The 18,710-nt window shown below is 42.6% G+C and overlaps 1 protein-coding gene across 1 annotated transcript in view; it reads left to right on the forward strand.

Annotated features, from left to right (window-relative positions):
* The window catches only part of LOC135481265 (uncharacterized), a 65,422-nt gene that overhangs the window by 25,084 nt on the left and 21,628 nt on the right, over positions 1-18,710 (forward strand). The window contains exons 10-15 of the mRNA XM_064761113.1: positions 719-863; positions 12,288-12,344; positions 13,289-13,465; positions 14,819-14,887; positions 15,144-15,221; positions 18,408-18,470. Of these exons, the coding sequence (XP_064617183.1) occupies positions 719-863; positions 12,288-12,344; positions 13,289-13,465; positions 14,819-14,887; positions 15,144-15,221; positions 18,408-18,470 (589 nt within the window). The remainder of the gene's footprint in view (positions 1-718; positions 864-12,287; positions 12,345-13,288; positions 13,466-14,818; positions 14,888-15,143; positions 15,222-18,407; positions 18,471-18,710) is intronic.

Here is an 18,710-nt window from a genome sequence, read left to right on the forward strand (position 1 = left end):
TAATGTGAACCTACTTCACAGTTTATACCACTTCATAATTTAGACCACTTCACAATATACCACTTCACAGATTTATACCACTACACAATATACCATTTCACAGTTTATATCACTTTACAGTTTATACTACATTACAGTTTATATCACTTCACAGTTTATACCACTTCACTCTTTATACCTCTTCACAATCTACCTCTTCACCATATACCACTTCACCATATTCCGCTTCACATGGGGGATGTAATGATGGGAAACAGTTGATGACAACTTTTCTGAGCTGCTGTGTCTAGAGAAGAAGATGTTCTCTAGAGGGTGTTTCATGTCTAGTGTTGGCAGCCATACTGGAGTACTGCAGCCATACTGGAGTACTGCAGCCATACTGGAGTACTGCAGCCATACTGGAGTACTGCAGCCATACTGGAGTACTACAGCCATGTCAGCCCATGTTAACAGGTTTCCAGTATGACTGACTGGCTATTGTCCTGCAAGCTTGATGATTTCACATGCAACCCTCTATACATCACAGGAAAGGAAAGTTTGTCAATCTTGCCAGTGATGGTGGTTTACTTCAGGCACTGTTTTTTCACTCCAGGAATCTGACTGCCATCATAAAAAGGAAACATTTTTATGGCTTTAAACAATAATCAAATGAATAAATAAATAAACTTGCCATATTTTATTGATATTTAAATCATATTTTGATTATTCTGTCCGGCAGGGGTCTGTCCCGGAGTTTATGGGTGGGTGTTCTGATTGCCATACCTTCGGGCGCAGGGGTGGCCTTCTCTATCCTGGGTGGTAATGCGGGATCTCTGGTAGGCGTGGCTATCTCGGCCTCCCTGTTACCTCCAGCCGTCAATGCTGTGAGTATTACCCTTAACAATATATCTTAATGCACGAGGGGCTAACAGAGGGGCCAACAGTGGGGAATGCTGTGAATTAACTCTTTATTTTATATACCTTGCCTGAATGGCTTCTCTGACTACAGGCTTGCTTAATAATCTGTTTCAAGGATTGGACAAGACCCAGAAGTCTCACAAATGGCAAAACAGATGTGAAAACATTGGATAGGATAACCGTTGGTAAATTATGTCTACAGTATGGCATAAACACCAATTAATTTATTTATTTATTTGATTGGTGTTTTATGCCGTACTCAAGAATATTTCACTTATATAACGGTGACCAGCATTATGGTGGGTGGAAACTGGGCAGAGCCCGGTGGAAACCATGGCCATCCGCAGGTTGCTGGCAGACCTAAACACCAATTAGAGAACTGTGTCCACAGTATGGCATGAACACCAATCAGAGAACTGTGTCCACAGTACAGGATAAACACCAATCAAAGAACTGTGTCCACAGTATGGCGTAAACATCAATCAAAGAACTGTGTGCACAGTATGGCATAAACACCAGTCAAAGAACTGTGTCCACAGTACAGGAAAAACACCAATCAAAGAACTGTGTCCACAGTATGGCATGAACACCAGTCAAAGAACTGTGTCCACAGTATGGCATAATCATCAATCAAAGAACTGTGTCCACAGTATGGCATAATCATCAATCAAAGAACTGTGTCCACAGTATGGCATAATCATCAATCAAAGAACTGTGTCCACAGTATGGCATAATCATCAGTCAAAGAACTGTGTCCACAGTATGGCATAATCATCAATCAAAGAACTGTGTCCACAATATGGCGTAAACATCAATCAAAGAACTGTGTCCACAGTATGGCATGAACACCAGTCAAAGAACTCTGTCCACAGCATGGCATGAACACCAATCAAAGAACTGTGTCCACAGTATGGCATAATCACCAATCAAAGAACTGTGTCCACAGTATGGCATAATAACCAATCAAAGAACTGTGTCCACAGTATGGCATAATCATCAATCAAAGAACTGTGTCCACAGTATGGCATGAACACCAGTCAAAGAACTGTGTCCACAGTATGGCATAATCACCAATCAAAGAACTGTGTCCACAGTATGGCATAATCATCAATCAAAGAACTGTGTCCACAGTATGGCATAATCATCAATCAAAGAACTGTGTCCACAGTATGGCATGAACACCAGTCAAAGAACTGTGTCCACAGTATGGCATAATCACCAATCAAAGAACTGTGTCCACAGTATGGCATAATCATCAATCAAAGAACTGTGTCCACAGTATGGCATAATCATCAATCAAAGAACTGTGTCCACAGTATGACGTAAACATCAATCAAAGAACTGTGTCCACAGCATGGCATAATCACCAGTCAAAGAACTGTGTCCACAGCATGGCATAATCACCAATCAAAGAACTGTGTCCACAGTATGGCATGAACACCAATCAAAGAACTGTGTCAACAGATTGAAAAAAAGGAAAGTATCATCACTTGTGCTCCCACCAGCCTAATAGTAGCACATGTAGCACTCTTCCAGGCCATCTGTATATCTGGCCCAGGTTTTAGTTAAGCCCATATTGCCAGACTATGTGCACACAGTGCTCATGTGTACAAGAACAGGAATAATGTAACTTCAGCAAAATGTTTGATGCACCTTATTGAGGTATTGAAATCTTGTTAAGAGCAATATTCATGCACTTTGAACAGAATACTGCACGATTTTGCAGAGCCATATATGGCGGTCTTTGTAGAAGTATTCAGTTCCCAGTATTGTGATAAGCTTGTTCTTTGTACTACGATATTGGATGTGTTGTATTTGAGCAACAACTTTCTTCTTTTAGCCTGTTTTGTAATACATGTAGTTAGATCTGAGATCTGTTTTGTCATTCATGTAGTTAGATCTGAGGTCTGTTTTGTCATACATGTCGTTAGATCTGAGGTCTGTTTTGTCATACATGTAGTTAGAACTGAGATCTATTTTGTAATACATGTAGTTAGAACTGAGATCTGTTTTGTCATACATGTAGCTAGATCTGAAATCTGTTTTGTCATACATGTAGTTAGATCTGAGATCTGTTTTGTCATACATGTAGTTAGATCTGAGATCTGTTTTGTCATACATGTAGTTAGATCTGAGATCTGTTTTGTCATACATGTAGTTAGATCTGAGATCTGTTTTGTCATACATGTAGTTAGATCTGAGATCTGTTTTGTCATTCATGTAGTTAGATCTGAGGTCTGTTTTGTCATACATGTAGTTAGAACTGAGATCTGTTTTGAATACATGTAGTTAGAACTGAGATCTGTTTTGTCATACATGTAGTTAGAACTGAGGTCTGTTTTGTCATACATGTAGTTAGACCTGAGATCTGTTTTGTAATACATGTAGTTAGATCTGAGATCTGTTTTGTGATACATGTAGTTAGATCTGAGATCTGTTTTGTCATACATGTAGTTAGATCTGAGATCTGTTTTGTCATACATGTAGTTAGGTCTGAGGTCTGTTTTGTCATACATGTAGTTAGATCTGAGATCTGTTTTGTCATACATGTAGTTAGATCTGAGGTCTGTTTTGTCATACATGTAGTTAGATCTGAGATCTGTTTTGTCATACATGTAGTTAGATCTGAGGTCTGTTTTGTAATACATGTAGTTAGATCTGAGGTCTGTTTTGTCATACATGTAGTTAGATCTGAGATCTGTTTTGTCATACATGTAGTTAGATCTGAGGTCTGTTTTGTCATACATGTAGTTAGAACTGAGATCTGTTTTGAATACATGTGGCTAGATCTGAGATCTGTTTTGTCATACATGTAGTTAGATCTGAGATCTGTTTTGTCATACATGTAGTTAGAACTGAGGTCTGTTTTGTCATACATGTCGTTAGAACTGAGGTCTGTTTTGAATACATGTAGTTAGATCTGAGATCTGTTTTGTCATTCATGTAGTTAGGTCTGAGGTCTGTTTTGTCATACATGTAGCTAGATCTGAGATCTGTTTTGTCATTCATGTGGTTAGAACTGAGGACTGTTTTGTCATACATGTAGTTAGAACTGAGATCTGTTTTGTCGTTCATGTAGTTAGACTTGAGGTCTGTTTTGTCATACATGTAGCTAGAACTGAGATCTGTTTTGAATACATGTAGTTAGAACTGAGGTCTGTTTTGTCATACATGTAGCTAGAACTGAGATCTGTTTCACTCCTCTGAGCTTAGCTTTCAGAAACACAGATCTGTACTTTTCCTTTCATTGACACTATAAACAGGACATGTCAACGTTGTAAGCTACAAAAACATGTTTCCTGTACAAGTACTTCTGACTTTTTATCACCTGGTAATAATAAAGACCGTAACAATTAACACAAATGTACCTGTTGCATCAAATGCAAGCTCAGCTTGTCGGAAAGGAAATCAATAAGATTACAATATTAAAAGGTGGATTGATAACTTATTTGAGGGTCTCAGCATTAATTTTTGTTGATTAATGTACGGAAGGAACTGTAAGCAGATATTGTGAAAAAAGGGCTTTTAGGAATTGTAGGAAGAGCAAGGGGTTTGGGAAGGTAGAAGGATGTCCAAATTGCTGCATTGGTTATAACTGCATTAACTGCAAAAATATTTCATAATGTGGTGATCTAAATTCAGAATTACCTTAAGATCAGGTGAAACATGTTATCATTGCATTAAGCTGTAGCAAGTTGAGGACATCACAGATGACAGGACAGAGTTCCAGGTTTGCAGATGTGAAAATTCAGAGCAGTTAATGTGGGAGCTAAGCTGGGAACATGGCCAACCGGTCTCAGAGCAGTTAATGTGGAGGCTAAGCAGGGAATGTGGCCAACCGATCTCAGAGCGGTTAATGTTGAAGCTAAGCAGGGAATGTGGTCAACCAATCTCAGAGCAGTTAATGTGGAGGCTAAGCTCGGAACATAGCCAACTGATCTCAGAGCAGTTAATGTGGAGGCTAAGCTGGGAACATGGCCAACCGATCTCAGAGCAGTTAATATGGAGGCTAAGCTGGGAATGTGACCAACCCATCTCAGAGCAGTTAATGTGGAAGCTAAGCTGGGAACATGGCCAACCGGTCTCAGAGCAGTTAATGTGGAGGCTAAGCTGGGAACATGGCCAACCGGTCTCAGAGCAGTTAATGTGGAAGCTGAGCTGGGAACATGGCCAACCGATCTCAGAGCAGTTAATGTGGAAGCTAAGCTGGGAACATGGCCAACCGATCTCAGAGCAGTTAATGTGGAGGCTAAGCTGGGAATGTGACCAACCGATCTAAGAGCAGTTAATGTGGAAGCTAAGCTGGGAATGTGACCAACCCATCTCAGAGCAGTTAATGTGGATGCTAAGCTGGGAATGTGACCAACTGATCTAAGAGCAGTTAATGTGGAGGCTAAGCTGGGAATGTGACCAACCGATCTCAGAGCAGTTAATGTGGAAGCTAAGCTGGGAATGTGACCAACCCATCTCAGAGCAGTTAATTTGGAAGCTAAGCTGGGAATGTGACCAACTGATCTAAGAGCAGTTAATGTGGAAGCTAAGCTGGGAATGTGACCAACCCATCTCAGAGCAGTTAATGTGGAAGCTAAGCTGGGAATGTGGCCAACCCATCTCAGAGCGGTTAATGTGGAAGCTAAGCTGGGAATGTGACCAACCCATCTCAGAGCAGTTAATGTGGAAGCTAAGCTGGGAATGTGACCAACCGACCTCAGAGCAGTTAATGTGGAAGCTAAGCTGGGAATGTGACCAACCGATCTAAGAGCAGTTAATGTGGAAGCTAAGCTGGGAATGTGACCAACCCATCTCAGAGCAGTTAATGTGGAAGCTAAGCTGGGAATGTGACCAACCCATCTCAGAGCAGTTAATGTGGAGGCTAAGCTGGGAATGTGACCAACCCATCTCAGAGCAGTTAATGTGGAGGCTAAGCTGGGAATGTGACCAACCGATCTCAGGATTATGTAATAGTACTTTTACATGTCACAAGACAAGCATGTACCACAGGACAAGCACGTACCACAGGAAAAGCACGTACCACAGGACATGCATATACCACAGGACAAGGATATACCACAGGACAAGCATATACCACAGGACAAGCATGTACCACAGGACAAGGATATACCACAGGATAAGCATATACCACAGGACAAGCATGTACCACAGGACCAGGATGTACCACAGGACAAGCATGTACCACAGGACAAGCATGTACCACAGGACAAGCACATACCACAGGACAAGCACATGGAATAAAGTCTTCTCCTTGTCAGCTCACATGTCACAAGACAAGCACATGAAATAAATATTTTTGTTTGCCTACTCACATGCCACAGGACAGGCATGTGGAATAAAATTTTCCATTTGCCTGCTCACATGCCACAGGACAATCATATAAAATAAAGTCTTCTCTTTGCCTACTCACATGCCACAGGACAAACACGTGATGTAAAGTCTTCTCTTTGCGTACTCACATGCCACAGGACAATCACATGAAATAAAGTCTTATGTTTGCCTACTCACATGCCACAGGATAAGCATGTGGTGTAAAGTCTTCTCTTTGCGTACTCACATGCCACAGGACAAACATGTGGTGTAAAGGTGTAAAGTCTTCTGTTTGTCTACTCACATGCCACAGGACTATCACATGAAATAAAGTCTTATGTTTGCCTACTCACATGCCACAGGATAAGCATGTGGTGTAAAGTCTTCTCTTTGCGTACTCACATGCCACAGGACAAACATGTGGTGTAAAGGTGTAAAGTCTTCTGTTTGTCTACACACATACCACAGGACAAGCACATGGTGTAAAGTCCTCTCTTTGCAAACTCACATACCACAGGACAAGCACATGGTGTAAAGTCTTCTCTTTGCGTACTCACATACCACAGGACAAACATGTGGTGTAAAGGTGTAAAGTCTTCTATTTGTCTACACACATACCATAGGACAAGCACATGGTGTAAAGTCTTCTCTTTGCATACTCACATACCACAGGACAAGCATGTGGTGTAAAGTCTTCTGTTTGTGTACTCACATGCCACAGGACAAGCATGTGGTGTAGAGTCCACTGTTTGCTTACTCACAAGCCACAGGACAAGCACATGGTGTAAAGTCTTCTCTTTGTGTACTCACATGCCACAGGACAAGCACGTGGCATAAATTCTTGTTTGCCTACACATGCCACAGGACAAGCATGTGGTGTAAAGTCTTCTGTTTGCCTACTCGCATGCCACAGGACAAGCACGTGGTGTAAAGTCTTCTGTTTGCCTACTCACATGCCACAGGACAAGCACGTGGTGTAAAGTCTTCTGTTTGTCTACTCGCATGCCACAGGACAAGCACGTGGTGTAAAGTCTTCTGTTGGTCTACTTGCATGCCACAGGACAAGCACGTGGTGTAAAGTCTTCTGTTTGTCTACTCGCATGCCACAGGACAAGCACGTGGTGTAAAGTCTTCTGTTTGTCTACTCACATGCCACAGGACAAGCATGTGGTGTAAATTCTTCATTTTGCCTGCATACATGCCACAGGACAAGCATGTGGTGTAAAGTCTTCTGTTTGCCTAGTCACATGCCACAGGACAAGCACGTGGTGTAAAGTCTTCTGTTTGTCTACTCACATGCCACAGGACAAGCACATGATATAAAATCTTCACTTTGTCTACTCACATGTCACAGGATAAGAACATGGAGTACAGTTTTCTACTTGTGTATTCACATTTCTCAGGACAATCATGTGGAATAAAGTCTTCTCTTTGTGTACTTACATTCCACACTCTGCGAACTCACTTGACACAGGACAAACATGTTGAAGGTGGGATTGATTTTTGTTGCTCTGTATAATCCAGCTATCTTGGATTTCTTGACTCTGATACATGTATCTGTGGCTAAGTTATTCTGCTTCCTACTTAAACAATGATGTTACCTGCATGCATGTAGGGGACAGTTGGGATTGATTTTGGTTACTCTTAGGCATCTGTTATAGCTGCTGTCAGCCATCGGAGATGTCCAGACTACCATACTGTTCTGCTTTACATCACAGATCAGCATATACTGAGAATTGATATTAGTCCCATAATAACATGAGGAAACAGTGCTCAGCTTGTTTAAAGGCTTGGGCTTCAAGAGAATGAATATAGCTTCCTGAATATATTGAAAGTCAAATTTATAAAGAAAATCAGCGAAAATGGTTACACAGATACTTGAGTGTTTGTTGTGGAATGTGACAGAGCAAAAGCCTGGTAGTTGTCCTCGTCTCTGCCTCTCTCCTGCCTTCTGCTGTCAACACTGTGAGTATTTCCATGTATATGTAGCTAGGTGTACCTGATGGCAGTCTGATGCTTCAGATGAGTGGACAACTGCTCACCTGGTGAGGGTTGCAGATTCTGATGTGGTGTTACCTCGGTTCCTAAGGTACCTGGTGAGATGTGGTGTTGCCTCATGAGGTATGTGAGGTACCTGGTGAGATGTGGTGTTACCTCATGAGGTTTGTGAGGTACCTGGTGAGGTTGGTGTTACCTCATGAGGTTTTTGAGGTACCTGGTGAGGCTGATGTTACCTCTTGAGGGTTATGAGGTACATGGTTAGGTGCGGTTGTATCCCCAAGGTGTGCTGTACCTGTAAATTTGAGTGCCATCAGAACACTGCGAAGGTGGCACTACATGTCCGTGAAATGGGAAATATGCGGTGATGTCACTGCCTTGATTTGCATTGTGGGCTTTACATGTACCTGTTTGTGAGGCAAGATATGCCATGTTTGTTGAGAGTAAAGTTTAAACAAACATAATGCTTTGATACGATTTGAAACAGCATTTCCATGAACTATTTATAAGGCGCTGAGTAGAGTTCACTTGGCTGATATCACAATTCGACAAAATGGTAAACTTTTTATTTGATATGATGAATTTAATGACAGCCTGCAATGAGCTCTGAACAAGTTAAAAGCACAAAATGGTAATCTGGTTCATTTTTTCTCTTGGATATCTGATGTACATGGACATGCACGTTTGGTGTTGGGAAGGGAGTCAGGAATGAGCATCTGCTTGCAGTGGTGGTGGCCACAAGATTTTGTTTGTGTTGTCCCTAAAGCAAGTGTGTTCAAAAGGAAAACTGAACACATTGGTGTGGGTTTCTAGAATTTATTTTACTCAAAAAGATTACTTAATAATATTTACATTAAAAACATTACCAGTGAGATAAAGAAAGAAGGTATTACACTGTATGTGACAAACTTATTTTCATAAGAAATAATGTGTATATTATCTACATCATTGTACTTACATCTGCATCTATATGTACTCTCTGTCTTCATGGTTTAGACATTTATGTTGTGAGTAATGTGAGTGAAAAAACAAGTAACTGACACTACTATGTAAACTGAGATGTTGAACCTCGTAATCCATCTACAGAGCCAGGAATCATCGCTTTTGTTCAGAAATGCAACTGATACAATAGCACTAGAGCATGATTGCACCATCTTCCATAAGATCAGATAGATCTGGTATTCATTCCTGAATCGAATCATACCTAAAACATTACCATTGGTAATCTTGGCATTTCCTCGCGTGGCGTTTGGCATAAAGAGGAATGGACTAAGTATTGGTTGGTGTTTGGCATAAAGAGGAATGGACCAATTACTGGTTGGTGTTTGGCATAAAGAGGAATGGACCAAGTATTGGTTGGTGTTTGGCATAAAGAGGAATGGACCAAGAATTGGTTGGTGTTTGGCATAAAGAGGAATGGACCAAGTATTGGTTGGTGTTTGGCATAAAGAGGAATGGACCAAGTATTGGTTGGTGTTTGGCATAAAGAGGAATGGACCAAGTATTGGTTGGTGTTTGGCGTAAGAGAAATGGACTAAGTATTGGTTGGTGTTTGGTGTAAAGAGGAATGGACTAAGTATTGGTTGGTGTTTGGCATAAAGAGGAATGGACCAAGTATTGGTTGGTGTTTGGTGTAAAGAGGAATGGACCAAGTATTGGTTGGTGTTTGGCATAAAGAGGAATGGACCAAGTATTGGTTGGTGTTTGGCATAAAGAGGAATGGACCAAGTATTTGTTGGTGTTTGGCGTAAAGAGGAATGGACTAAGTATTGGTTGGTGTTTGGCGTAAAGAGGAATGGACCAAGTACTGGTTGGTGTTTGGCATAAAGAGGAATGGTCCAAGTACTGGTTGGCGTTTGGCGTAAAGAGAAATAGACTAAGTACTGGTTGGTGTTTGGTGTAAAGAGGAATGGACCAAGTATTGGTTGGTGTTTGTGTCTGGCATGCTACAAGGAGACACCATTATTATTTGTCTGAAATAATGTTGAAATTGATGTTTACCTGCGATCCAACAAACAAGCAAACAGTTTTTATACATGTAATTAGATGCACTCATGATAACCTACATGGACTGTCATTCCCTTAAAAACACTTCCTTACCTGTAATAGTGGTGAACCATTCAGCCATTCACCTTTCATTCACATGCCTGAACTGGTCATTCATTGGTAACTATCCAGTGTAACACACAGTGATAGTCAACACTACATGTATCAGCCCGGGTAACTACAGAGAACTGTCCAGAATAAAAAACAGTGACAGTCACACTATCAGCCAAAATCAGGGTCATAACTACATAGAACTGTCCAGAATAAAACACAGTGATAGTCACACTATCAGCCAAAATGTGGGTCATAACTACATGGAACTGTCCAGAATAAAACACAGTGATAGTCACACTGTCAGTCAAAATGTAGGTCATAACTACTTGGAACTGTCCAGAATAAAAAACAGTGACAGTCACACTATCAGCCAAAATGTAGGTCATAACTACATGGAACTGTTCAGAATAAAACACAGTGACAGCCACACTATCAGCCAAAATGTAGGTCATAACTACATGGAACTGTCCAGAATAAAACACAGTGATAGTCACACTGTCAGCCAAAATCTGGGTCAAAACTACATGGAACTGTCCAGAATAAAACACAGTGATAGTCACACTGTCAGCCAAAATCTGGGTCATAACTACATGGAACTGTCCAGAATAAAACACAGTGATAGTCACACTGTCAGCCAAAATCTGGATCATAACAATCGGGAACTATCCAGAGTAATACACAGTGACAATGTAGTGTCAGCTAACGTCAGGGTCACACAGGTACCAGCATATCCTTTCATTTACCACTGTGCACACAAGCTGTTGCATGAAAACTGGGCCATGTTCTGTGTCTTCTTGTAATAGCTACATGTAGATTACACCTTGCAAGGAGAGTTACAGTTGTGGAGGGTAGGTCATGAGTAGAACCACAGCTGTGATTGTGATACAGTGTAAATATACGTGCCTCTGACAGAGTGTAAATACCTGTGACTGTGATACAATGTAAATATGCTGTGATTGTGATAGAGTGTAAATACACTGTGATAGAGTGTAAATGTGCTGTGACTGTGATACAATGTAACTATGCTTTGACTGTGATACATTGTAAATATGCTGTGACTATGATACAATGTAAATATTTTGTGACTGTGATATAATTTAAATATTCTGTGATAGAGTGTAAATACGCTGTGACTGTGATCCAGTGTAAATATGCCATGATTGTGATACATTGTAAATATTCTGTGACTGTGATACATTGTAAATATGTTGTGATTGTGATCGGGTGTAAATACACTGTGATAGAGTGTAAATACGCTGTGACTGTGATACATTGTAAATATGCTGTGACTGTGATACATTGTAAATATGCTCTGACTGTGATACAGTGTAAATATTCTGTGACTGTGATACAATTTAAATATGCTGTGACTGTGATACAATGTAAATATGCTGTGATAGAGTGTAAATACACTGTGATAGAGTTTAAATACGCTGTGACTGTGATCCAGTGTAAATATGCCATGATTGTGATACACTGTAAATATTCCGTGACTGTGATACATTGTAAATATGCTGCGAGTGGGATACAATGCAAATATGTCATGACTGTGATACAATGCAGATATGCTGTGACGGTGATAGAGTGTAAATATGCTGTGACTGTGATAGGGTGTAAATATGCTGACTGTGATAGGGTGTAAATATGCTATAACTGTGATACATTGTAAATATGCTGTGACTGTGATACATTGTAAATATGCTGTGACTGTGATACAATGTAAATATGCTGTGACTGTGATACATTGTAAATATGCTGTGACTGTAATACAGTGTAAATATGCTGTGACTGTGATACAATGTTAATATGCTGTGACTGTGATACATTTTAAATATGCTGTGACTGTGATACAATATAAATATGCTGTGACTGTGATACATTGTAAATATGCTGTGACTGAGATACAATGTAAATATGCTGTGACTGTGATGCAGATGTGTGGTAATCTTATCACCTTTCTCCATTTCCAGGGTGTCTTGTGGGCCATCTCTCTCATCTCTGCCATTTCACCTCCAGCCATTATATTTGTGAGTATATTAAATCAAGTCATAAAAGTAAGATATTTGTAAATACTCGTTCATGTATGGCATGCTTTACCCAGATCCTGTAGCCTTAATCTGACCTTGCTTCATAAAAGTAAAATAGTCTTGTCACCCACATCATAGAAATGTTACATGGGAATTTGGAAAAGGCTTGGATGTGATCTGTTATTCCATGTTCCACCTCTTCTGTGAAGTGTAAATATATTTGTTTTATAGGTAAAGAATTTGTAACAGTTCACATTGTTGATAAAGTGAGTGTGTAACATATTACTGATGGGATGACTTGTGACAATCCACATTACTGATGAAGTGACTGACAATTGACACCACTGATGAAGTAACTGTGACAATTCACAATACTGATGAAGCAAATGTAGCAATGCACATTACTGTTGAAGTGACTGTGACAATCCACAGCACTGATTAAGTGACTAACAATTCACAATACTGATGAAGCAACTGTAACAATTCACATTACTGATGAAATGACTGTGACAATCCACAGTACCGATTAAGTGACTAACAATTCACAATACTGATGAAGCAGCTGTAACAATTCACATTACTGATGAAATGACTGTGACAATCCACAGTACCGATTAAGTGACTAACAATTCACAATACTGATGAAGCAGCTGTAACAATTCACATTACTGATGAAATGACTGTGACAATCCACAGTACCGATTAAGTGACTAATAATTCACAATACTTATGAAGCAACTGTAACAATTCACATTACTGATGAAGGGACTGACAGTTCACAATACTGATGAAGCAAGTGTAACAATTCACAATGAAGTGACTGTGACAATCCACATTACTGATGAAGGGACTGACAATTCACAATACTGATGAAGGGACTGAGTGTTGATAAGGTGGTGTATTTTTACACATATGATCATTACATATGCTTTCTTCACCAACAGAATGGCACGGTAATTGGTGAGCCCAACATGCCATGCCCGCCATTCAGGAACAATGATTACGTGCCAGTGTACAGCTGTAGCATGGCTAAGGAGACAATTCTGCTGGGACTGATCAGCTTGCTGCTAACCATCCTCAACATACTCTGTATCTTCTTCATGAGCATCGTCGTGTTGAAGGTCAGTCCCCCTGTAATGTACTCTGCTAGGTTTGGGGTTTCTCTTAGCATGATCAAATCAGTTTTCCTGTAATGTACTCTGCCAGATTTTGGGGATTGTCTTAGCCGGATCAGATCAGTTTTCCTGTAATGTACTCTGCCAGATTTGGGGATTGTCTTAGCCGGATCAGATCAGTTTTCCTGTAATGTACTCTGCTAGGTTTGGGGATTGTCTTAGCCAGATCAGATCAGTTCTCCTGTAATGTACTCTGCTAGGTTTGGAGATTGTCTTAGCTGGATGAGATCAGTTCTCCTGTAATTTACTCTGCCAAATTTGGGGATTGTCTTAGCCAGATCAGATCAGTCTTTCTGTAATGTACTCTGCTTGGTTTGGGGATCGTCTTAGTTGGATCAGATCAGTCCTCCTGTAATGTACTCTGCTAGGTTTGGGGTTTGTCTTAGCTTGATCAAATCAGTTTTCCTGTAATGTACTCTGTTAGGTTTGGTGGAAATGCTTGGGGTCTGTGTCATTTATACTGGATGGGGTGTCATGGTTGGTGTAAATGCCTGGGGTCAGTGTCAGTTATACTGGATGGTGCGTCATGGTTGGTGGAAATGCCTGGGGTCTGTGTCATTCAAACAGAATGATGGACAGGCAGGATGAAACATCTTGATTGGTGTCAGACAGGATGGAGCATCATGATTGGTGTCAGACAGGATGGAGTGTCATGTCTGGTGTCAGACAGGATGCAGTGTCATGTATTGTGTCAGGATCAGTCTGATAGGATGGAGTGTCATGTCTGGTGTCAGGATAAGTCTGATAGGATGCAGTGTCATGTCTAGTGACAGTGTCAGTCAGACTGGCTGGAGAATCATGGTTGATGTCAGTGCCAGACAGGATGCAGTGTTATGTCTGGTGTAAGTGTCACTCGGTCCAGAGAGAGTGTCTTGGTAGGTATTGTATGTGTCCATCTGGTATCTTCAGCACAATGTATCAGTGAATCAGCCATATAATACTGCCATATTGACAGCGGCTTGCTGTTTTCTTCTCATCTCGTTCACTCCACATTTGTCATTTGTGACACAGACTGTATCAACTACAAATACATGTACAGATGCAGCAGTGTAGAAAGCTGACATATAATCTTTAATAGGAGGAAGCCAAAGTTGTTAAGGTGAAAAACATTGTGGAAATGTACTGTAATAAATTGTCACACCACTGTAACACTTGTGTGACTAACTGTGACAAATTTTATGAATTTATGATGTGAGTAATTTGAATTGTGTGCTGTGATCTGTGGTGTGAATGCCTCCCTTTGTCTGTTGTTGTTGTTATGTACATGTAGATGCCTGTACCAGGATGATTTTCTTTCAGATTAAGGAGGTCGCCCCTCACACAGCCACGTCTGCGGCAGCTCAGAGCTTTTGGAAAAAAGACATTAAGGTAACACAAATTTTTAATATACTGCTCAACGGTATAACAGCAGCAGTTTTAGTTCATATTTAATATACTGGTAAACAATACTTGTTTGCATGTTCCTTCTATCGGACACTGTAGCCTCAATGATGCACAGTGCCTGGTACACGTGTTCCTTCGCTCTGACACTGTAGTCTTGATGATGTTCCTTCTCTCTTACACTTTATCTCACCATTTATCATAAATCATTTCTCAGCTGTGGATGGACATTTCTTTTCTTCAGGTAGCGAGGAAGTCGTACAGTACAGTTAAAGGCCCGTATGGCGCCACCCTCAAGAAGCAGTTCCTGGAGGAATATTCGGTCTGTAATCTTGTCACAGTTGTATGTGTTAAATACAGTTTTCCATATTATTGTTATCCATTTTGGCCCACTTTTATACAAATATTTCTTTTTAATCTTTTCTCAAAAATTACATTTTCACCTGATATTTTTAACCTAGATGAAGGCAGTACTTCAAATGGTGCAGTATTAATATTAAGATCTTCTTTTGTACTGCGATATTTTCATTACTGTGATAACACTTCAGATTTTCCAAACTTTGTTCTCTTTCCTCCCAGGGTGGATGCAAGGATTTATTGACTGTTAAATGTTCCTCACAGAGCATGCAAGCTCAAGTGTACTTGCCGAACCAAAGAAAAGTCCTCCAGATTCACCTGCCCCCACCATGCTCAGGGCCCCCACCATGCTCAGGGCCCCCACCATGCTCATGGCTTCTGTGAGGTCAATGCCCCCACCATCCTCATGGCTCCTGTGAGGTCAGCATCCACCCCATGCTCAGTTTTTTTTGTGAGGTCACTGCCCCCCACCATGCTTAGGGCTTCCACCATGCTCAGGGCTTTTAAAAGGTCAGTGCCCCCTCCATGCTCAGGGCTTTTGTGAGATCAGTGCACCCACCATTCTCAAGGCTTTTGGAGGTCAGTGCCCCCACCATGCTCACGGCCGTTGTGAGGTCAGTGCCCTCACCATTCTCAGGACTTTTTGAGGTCAGTGGCCCCACTGTGCCCAGGGTTTGTGTGAGTTCAGTGCCCCCTCTATTTCCTGGGCTTTTTTTTGTTATCATTGCCCCCACCATTCTCGGAGCTTTTTGAGGTCAGTGCCCCCACCATTCTTGGGGCTTTTTGAGGTCAGTGCCCCTACCATGATCAGGGCTTTAGTGAGGTCAATGCCCCCATCATTCTCAGGGCTTTTTGAGATCAGTGCCCCCCCCCCCCCCCATGCTCAGGGCTTTTGTGAGGTTAATGCCCCCACCATTCTCGGAGCTTTTTAAAGTCAGTGCCCCCACCATGCTCGGGCTTTTGTGAGGTCAGTGCCTCCACCATGCTCGCAGCTTTTGTGAGGTTAGTTCCCCCACCATTTTCGGGGCTTTTGTGAAGCCAGTGCCCCCACCATTCTCAGGGCTTTTGTGAGGACAGTGCCCCCACCATGCATAGAGCTTTTGTGAGGTCATTGCCCCCACCGTGCACGGGGCTTTTTTGAGCTCAGTGGCCCCTCCATGTCCTGGGCTTCTGTGATATCAATGCCTCCACCATTCTCAGAGCTTTTTGAGGTCAGTACCCCCACCATGCTCAGGGCTTTTGTGAGGTCAGTGTCCCCACCATGCTCGAGCTTTTGTGAGGACAGTGCCCTCACCATTCTTGAGGCCTTTTTGAGGTCAGTGCCCCCACCTTGCTCGGGGCTTTTGTGAGGTTAATGCCCCCATCATGCTTGAGGATTTTGTGAGGTCATTCCCCCCACCATGCTCTGGGCTTTTGTGAGGTCAATGCTCCCATCATGTCCAGGGCTTTTGTGAGGTTAGTGCCCCCACCATTCTCGGGGCTTTTGTGAAGTCAATGCACCCACCATTCTCAGGGCTTTTGTGAGGTCAGTGCCCCCACCACGCTGGAGCTTTGTGAGGACATTGCCCCCACCATTCTCGAGACCTTTTTGAGTTCAGTGCCCCCACCTTGTTTGGGGCTTTTGTGAGGTTAATGACCCATCATGCTTGGGGCTTTTATGAGGTCATTCCCCCCACCATGCTCTGGGCTTTTGTGAGGTCAGCGCTCCCATCATGTCCAGGGCTTTTGTGAGGTCAGTGCCCCCACCATGCTCGGGGCTTTTTGAGGTCAGTGCCCCCACCATGCTTAGGGCTTTTGTAATGTCAGTGCCCCCACCATGCTCAAGCTTTTATGAGGTCATTGCCCCCACCATGCTCAGGGCTTTTTGAGGTCAGTGCCCACGCCATTCTCAGGGCTTTTGTGAGGTCAGTGCCCCCACCCTGCTCGGGCTTTTGTGAGGTCAGTGTTCCCATCCTGCTCGGGATGTTTTGAGGTCATTGCCCCCACCCTGCTCGGGCTTTTGTGAGGTCAGTGCCCCCACCCTGCTCGGGCTTTTGTGAGGTCAGTGCCCCCACTATTCTCAGGGTTTTTGTGAGGTTAGTGCTCCGACCCTGCTCGGGCTTTTGTGAGGTCAGTGCTCCCACCCTGCTCGGGCTTTTGTGAGGTCAGTGCCCCCACCCTGCTCGGGCTTTTTGAGGTCAGTGTTCCCATCCTGCTCAGGCTTTTGTGAGGTCATTGCCCCCACCCTGCTCGGGCTTTTGTGAGGTCAGTGCCCCCACCCTGCTCGGGCTTTTGTGAGGTCAGTGCCCCCACTATTCTCAGGGCTTTTGTGAGGTCAGTGCTCCCACCCTGCTTGGGCTTTTGTGAGATCAGTGCCCCCACCCTGCTTGGGCTTTTGTGAGGTCAGTGCCCCCACCCTGCTTGGGCTTTTGTGAGGTCAGTGCCCCCACTATTCTCAGGGCTTTTGTGAGGTCAGTGCCCCCACCCTGCTTGGGCTTTTGTGAGGTCAGTGCCCCCACCCTGCTCGGGCTTTTGTGAGGCCAGTGCCCCCACCATGCTCAGGGCTTTTTGAGGTCAGTGCCCACCCCATTCTCAGGGCTTTTGTGAGGTCAGTGCCCCCACCCTGCTCGGGCTTTTGTGAGGTCAGTGCTCCCATCCTGCTCGGGCTTTTGTGAGGTCATTGCCCCCACCCTGCTCGGGCTTTTGTGAGGTCAGTGCCCCCACCCTGCTCGGGCTTTTGTGACGTCAGTGCCGCCACTGTTCTCAGGGCTTTCGTGAGGTCATTGCCACCACCATGCTCAGGGCTTCTGTGAGGTCAACAGCACTGATATGACCAGCAGTTTGAAGTGTGTTGGAGATGATTTTGTCTTCAAAAAAATGACATTACAGTACACCATAAGTATGAGTCTGCTATATTAGTCAGTGGGTCACACATGGGACAGTTCTTCAGTTACTTGCCAAAAGGCAGGTGGTTTACTCCCAGCTCTCTGGTTTCCTCTACCCATAAAAAATTTCTTGTCATTGTATAAGATATGAGTAGCGCAATGAAATAAATAAATCAGTGAACTAAAATATCTTCCTTCAATAAGAATCAGAACTGTGGCGTTATCTTAAATTTGGTTTCATGTTTATAACTACAGTGTTCTGCTTCCTTCTTTCTTTTCCTCCTCAGAAATACTCAGGGAAGAAGGAAGTTCCAAATGATGCTGCTTATCAAGTCAAGACCATGGTGGAGGTGAGGGCAAGAAGGCTGTGAGTGATTGCTTGAGCGAGTGAGGGAGTGAGTGATGGTGTGAATGATTGGTGTGAATGATTGAGTGAGGGAGTGATTGAGTGAGGGAGAGAGATGCAGGTGTCCAAACTATTCACACCAACAGTCAGTCATACAGTGTGGTCATACAAGTTTTACATGGATGACATCTGCTGATAAGTGAAATATGCTGGAGTAAGATATAAAACACAAGTCCAGTATACC

The sequence above is a fragment of the Liolophura sinensis genome, unplaced genomic scaffold (genome assembly GCF_032854445.1).
Source record: "Liolophura sinensis isolate JHLJ2023 unplaced genomic scaffold, CUHK_Ljap_v2 scaffold_14, whole genome shotgun sequence".
Classification (NCBI taxonomy): Eukaryota; Metazoa; Mollusca; class Polyplacophora; order Chitonida; family Chitonidae; genus Liolophura; species Liolophura sinensis.